Source organism: Jaculus jaculus, chromosome 6, assembly GCF_020740685.1.
Source record: "Jaculus jaculus isolate mJacJac1 chromosome 6, mJacJac1.mat.Y.cur, whole genome shotgun sequence".
NCBI lineage: Eukaryota > Metazoa > Chordata > Mammalia > Rodentia > Dipodidae > Jaculus > Jaculus jaculus.
The window spans coordinates 35,246,393-35,252,392 of NC_059107.1; the positions used below are offsets into that span (position 1 = coordinate 35,246,393).

At 51.8% G+C, this 6,000-nt stretch overlaps 1 protein-coding gene across 3 annotated transcripts in view; it reads right to left on the reverse strand.

Annotated features, from left to right (window-relative positions):
• The window catches only part of Spock1 (SPARC (osteonectin), cwcv and kazal like domains proteoglycan 1), a 534,501-nt gene extending 528,781 nt beyond the window's left edge, over nt 1-5,720 (reverse strand). For all 3 annotated transcript variants that reach the window (XM_045153029.1, XM_045153030.1, XM_004665088.2), the window contains exons 1-2: nt 5,592-5,720; nt 4,709-4,894 (exon numbers count right to left, since the gene is read on the reverse strand). In XM_045153029.1, the coding sequence (XP_045008964.1) occupies nt 4,709-4,894 (186 nt within the window). In that variant the 5' untranslated portion in view covers nt 5,592-5,720. The remainder of the gene's footprint in view (nt 1-4,708; nt 4,895-5,591) is intronic.
• Between the last annotated feature and the right edge of the window lie 280 nt (nt 5,721-6,000).

Sequence of the window (6,000 nt, forward strand, 5' to 3'; positions counted from 1 at the left end):
GGTCATCCTTAACTAAGTGACTGCAAGGCCAGTCTGGGCTACACAAAGCCTGCCCACCCTATCCAAAAAAGAAAATCAGATGAAACATAAAATAACCCTGAGATTTCAGCTTCTCAAGATCAAAAATCGCTTCTAAATATCTCTTTCCCCCCAGTCCAACAAAGTAAGTTGGAGGGAAAGAACAAGTTTTCTTTCATAGTGAATTTCAAAAAATAAAATTGACAAGCATCAGTACATGCAGCCATTCAAAGTTAACAGTCTTTAAAAAAGAAAAAAACCTAGAAAAAAAGGTTGCACCGATAGCTTAGTTTGTGAAGTGTTTCTCATACAAGCATAAGAAACTGAGTTTGATCCCCAGAGCCCATCTACAAAGCTGGGGGTGGTGTTGCCTATCTGTAACCGAAGACTAAAGGGAGACAGACAGGGAAACCCTGGGGCTCACTGGCCAGCCAGTCCAGCCTACTTGGTGAGCTCCATCCAGGCCATGGACCCTGTCTCAAAAAAAGACAGAACCTAAGGAGTGGTACCCTCCAGGTTTATCTGGTCTCCACATGCACATCCACACGTACTTGTACACACATCCACATACATTCATTCATGCATGCATGCAAACAGCCATACACACACACAAACCCACAACATAACATACTGAGGTTTGTCTTCCACCTCAAACATGGTCTTGGCTCAGTGAGAATGAGCAAGCTAGCTTACCAGCTGCAATTCTAGCTGGCCCTTTACCTAAGGTCCATTGAGCTGCCTGCTGCTAGAGAAAGCACTCTTGTTCTCCGTGCTCCCCAGAGGATCAGGCTTTTCCAATTAAATGATCTATTGAAGATCGTTGGACTTGTCCTCAAAGAGCATCTGGGGCCAAGTTCACAACATTTTCAAGAGGTTAATGGCATTCAATTTCACCTGAGCCACTGCAGACTTCAGACAACTCCATGAAGCATACTAAGTGATTCAAGATGTTTGGGATTTTGATTTTCTTTTTTAACTTATTTGACAGAGAAAGAATGAGTGTGCCAGGGCCTCCAGCTGCTGCAAATGAACTCCAGATGCATGAGCCACCTTGTGCATCTGGCTTATGTGGGTCCTGGGGAATCAAGCGAAGGTCTTCCGGCTTTGCAGGCAAGTGCCTTAACCACTAAGCCATCTCTCCAACCCCAGGTTTTGATTTTTTGAGTATTTTCAGATGTTTGTAATGGTATGCTGAACCAAGTGATCACTTTTATATACTGTATGCTGCTAGAAATGCTAGTCTTGATGCTTGATACCTAACAATCTTTTAACCCATAACTAATGAAATACTTCCTAAACATCCCCAGAATCGTCCTGTGCTGCTTAAAATATGGAGCCCAGCCTTCCTCACACAAAGAGACCTGGGTGCTGACATTTAGTAAGAACATCAAGAGGGTTTCATGATTAATCAAGTTTGGAAAAACCACTGGTCCACACCTTTTAAGGGGACTGGGGAGATGGCTCAATGGTCATTAGTGCCTGCCTGATAAGCATGAAGATCTGAGACCACTGGAGCCCCATTGCCCAAACCCCACATAAAACTCTGGCATGACCAAGCATGTCCATTATCCTGGTCCATCAGGGGCACAGACAGGAGACTCCCTGGAGCTCCCTGACAGTTAAAGAGCAGCTCTAGCTGGGCATAGTGGTGCACACCTTTAATCCCAGCACTCAAGAGGCAGAGTTAGGAGGATTGCTATAAGTTCGAGGCCACTCTGAGACTACATTGTGAATTCCAGATCAGACTGGACTAGAGCAAGACCCTACCTCAAAAAAAAAAAAAAAAAAAAAAGCAGCTTCAGGTCAAGGGAGAGACCCCATCTCAAGGAAATGAATAAAAGTCATCCTCTGACCTCTACAATAAGTGTATCTACACACACACACACACACACACACACACACACACACAGTATTTTTCTACCACCACCCTAAAGTAATATAAGGAGGTCATATTAAAAAATGTAAGGCTAGGGCTAGAGAGATGGTTCAGTGGTTAAGGTGCATGCGTGCAAAACCTAAAGACACAGGTTCAATTTCCTAATACCCACATAAAGCCAGATGCAAGCCGGGCGTGGTGGCGCACGCCTTTAATCCCAGCACTCGGAAGGCAGAGGTAGGAGGATCACCAAGAGTTCAAGGCCATCCTGAGACTACATAGTGAATTCCAGGTCAGCCTGAGCCAGAGTGAGACCCTACCTCAAAAGACCAAAAATAAATAAATAAATAAAATAAAGCCAGATGCACAGAGTGACACATGCATCTCAAGTTTGTTTGCAGGGGCTAAAGGTCATGTAGTGCCTATTATGTCTCTATCTGCCCCCTCACGTTTTTAATAGGACTGGAGAAAGGTGGCTTAGTGGTTAAGGCACTTGCCTACAAAGCCAGAGGACCCAAGTTAGATTCCCCAGGACCCACATGCACAAGATGATACATGTGTCTCGAGTTCATTTGCAGTGGCTAGAGGCCCAGAATTGTAAAATCTCGGCCTCTTTCTCTCAAATAAAACTTAATACATTTTGATTTTGGGGGGTTTTGTTGTTGTATTTTGAGGTACGGTCTCACTCTAGCCCAGGCTGACCTGGAATTCACTATGGAGTCTCAGGGTGGCCCTCGAACTCACAGGGATCCTCCTACCTCTGCACCCCCCCCCCCCAGCCTGAGTGCTGGGATTAAAGGCGTGCGCCACCACGCCCAGCTCATTTTGATTTTTTTTATATTTTAAAGCTCAGAGGGGATTAGAAATGGTACATGTATAACGCAGTGAACACAAACCTTGAGTAGACTTTCAGCCACTGCAGACTTTCACACACCTCAAACACTAGCAGACCCTGTCTTCCACCCCACTCTACCTCCGACGCACCTGGCAAAGTTGGCCCTGCCCACAAATTCTGGCCTGAGGCGCTCAGTTCCAGAGCTCAGCTCATGTGTCCTGCTTTTCGACTTAAAAAAAAAAAATCATTGCATTTTAAGATAAATAGCATGATCATTTCTATCCTAAATAGAAGTGCTTCCCCTATGCTCTTCCATAACATGTCTTTGAATGGAAGCTCCACACTCAAGGCGTCCCTCAGCACAGGCAAGATGTGGTCTCAGCAGGGCTTCTCAGCGGGAAGCTGAAAGAGGACTATGGGCCATGGAGAACATAGCTGGGACACAGTGACATGTGTCCAGAACCTCGTGGCCCCAAATAAACAAGTATGTTCCGTGAAAGTGTTTGAAAAAGTCTCTTTCCAGGAGAGCTGTCGTCATTCACTGCAATAAGCAGAATAAGGAGAGATAAACAAGCCCCACTCAAGGCTGAAATTGAATCTGCTTCTCCGAAGGGGGCCTGAAGAGGGCGCTCGTTAGAAAACACAGGCAATGTCTCGTAGTCAACAAGTTCCCGGGACCTACTCCGTGCAAGCAAAGTCCAGGGATACAGGGAATGGGACTGTAGGAATTCCAGAACAGAAGACTGTAGGGCTCCCATCCATCTCCCACCTCAACCTGTGAACCAGACTCCACCATGATAGCTTGCTGGTACACACAGGATTGTCCTTTTAGGATATATATATGTTGCTTAAAAATACCTATCACCAACTTCTGCTCAAAAAAAAATGCCTGCTGGCAATGAATTTGAACATAAAAGCTTTCCCTTTTTGAGGTAGGGTTTCACCCTGGTCCGTGCTGGTCGGGAACCTGAAACTCACGCTAACTAGCTTGTCCCTCCAGCTCCCTGTGATCCTCCTACCTCAGCCCCATGAGCGCTGGGATGAAAGGGAATTACCACCACATCCGGCTCAAACTCCTCTTTTTTTTTGTTGTTGTTCTGAAGTGCTGGACTTTTTTTTTTTTTTTTACAATATTTAAGGCAATTCGGGGGCAGGAATTATTAAATGTTAAGTGTCATAAAATAGCACGCTTACAAGGCCCCCGGGGAGGTGGGCTTCGGCTTGGCCCCGGCCACCGCGGGCAGTCTTTAAATGAGCTGGGAGCCGCTCTGGCAGCGCAGAAGGGCGCCATCTGCTGGGAAGACTGCGCCAGGTGTCCTTGCCCACCAACATCATCTGGGGCACACCTGTGAAGCGTGAGGCGGCAGCCAGGCTTGGAGCACAAACAGGACGCAGAAGTTACCTCTGGGAGCCCAGGAACAAGACTGTCCCCTCCAAACGTTCTGTAGGGCGGCAGCCCAACTCCGTGGCCCACCTTCCTTTGTTTTCTCTTTCACTCAAGATTCCAAGGTTCAAAGCCACCCCACCGCTCCCAGCAGTCGCCATGACATGCCACATCCTCTCACGCCTGTCACACACCTGGCTCCCTAGTGAACTCGACTCGCCCAGCAGGGACTTGTCTGACACTCCCTGGACATGGTCTCGGGTCGCTGTTAAACCTGGCAGCTGCCCTCGGGGGCTTGGCCAAGTCCGTCAGCCACCAGGAGCCTCCAGAAGCTACTCACAGGTTCGAGCCCCCGTTGAGAGCAGTCGCCTGCGAGCAGTCTGGGAAATGCGCACACCTGAGGCCCAGGTAACAGGTAACAAGCTTCTGACCTGCCAAGTTCCCTTTAAAGTTCCTTTTAGGCAACACGCAGCACCGGCAGCGGGTTCTCTGTGGGAGGTCTGCCCGCCCCCCCCCCCGGACATCCTCCCCCCCACCCTCACCCCATCAACCCTCCACCCAGCAGATCAGATCGGCGGCTGGCTGCGGTACTCACGTCTCGGAAGCGGTTCCAGTACTTGTCTCGGTCGTACTGGGAGACGGTGCTCAGCCACTGGTCATTGTCTAGGAAATTGCCGTTGTTGAGGGCCGCGCCACGGGCGAGCGCGTCCAGGTGCCGACTGTCCACTTGGAGGAAGCACCACGCCGCCGCGGCCGCCGCCAGCACCGCGATCGCTGGCATCTGGGGACAGGGCACACCGAGGGGACGTGAGCCAAGGAGGACCGCGCAACCGCGAACCCCCAGGCTGCACCAGGTGTCCGGGCGCCTCGGGGATCAGTTTCAGCTTGTAGAGACCAGGATGTCACGGGATGGTGTTGCGGGGAGGGGGGGAACAGCAGCAACCCTAGCACATCTGGAATACCCCTCCACCCCATGATTAGAGACTCAGATACAAATGCAGAAAGGCTAGGTTACAAATTAAGAGCTGCTATCAAACTACAGGGGATCCCCTGTCACCTGTTCTCCGGTGTGTCCCCCCCCACACACACACACACACCGACTGCTGTACTGGGATCTGGGGGCGTCAGTACTCATCCCCCAAGCCAGCAACCCTCCACCTGCAAGCCGCACTCCCATGGACGGTGCCCATCGGCTGTGGGGCAGGGAGGGCAAAAGGGCTCGGAGCAGCATCCCAGGCTTGTGCAAAAATGAGAGAAGCTGGGGAGGTGAGGTGCGCGCAACCCGGGCCTCCCCATCACAGCTAAGGAAAACATCTCCCTTCACCCGCCGTGAGCCTCGGGCAGCAAGAGGGGTGCGCAGAGATTCCCCCCAACCCCCGGCTCCAGGGCCTGACCCTGCCAGCCTCAGGGGTAGCCAAGAGAAGGTCCCAACTACGCCACTACGCCAAGTTGGGGCGCAGGGCTTCTTGGGCACATACCTTGGGTCCAACCAGGTTCCCCGGGCCTGAGATGCCCGAGCTCCCGAGCGTCGCCGTCCGCCGAGAAGGCTGAGCACCGGCTCGCTCCCCGGCGCACCTGCCACCCGCCGGCAGCGCGCGTCCTGTCGCTTTGTGAGCCCGCAGCGCTCTGGCTCGCTCGGCTCGGCTCGGCTCGGCGGCTGGGCTCGGGCGCGGCGGCCGCGGGCGGGCGGAGGAGCCCGAGCGCTCAGCCGAGGCCTCTGGCGCTCCCTGGCGGCCGCAAGCCGCAGTGTCGCGCTGCCCGCGCAGCCCCAGATCCCGGATCCCCGATCCCCGAAGGTGGCTCCAAGGCAGGACTGACACAGGTTTCCAGACTGAGGGAGTTGAGAAGGCCAAGAAGTCGCAGCCGGTGGGGGAAAGAAAAAAAAAA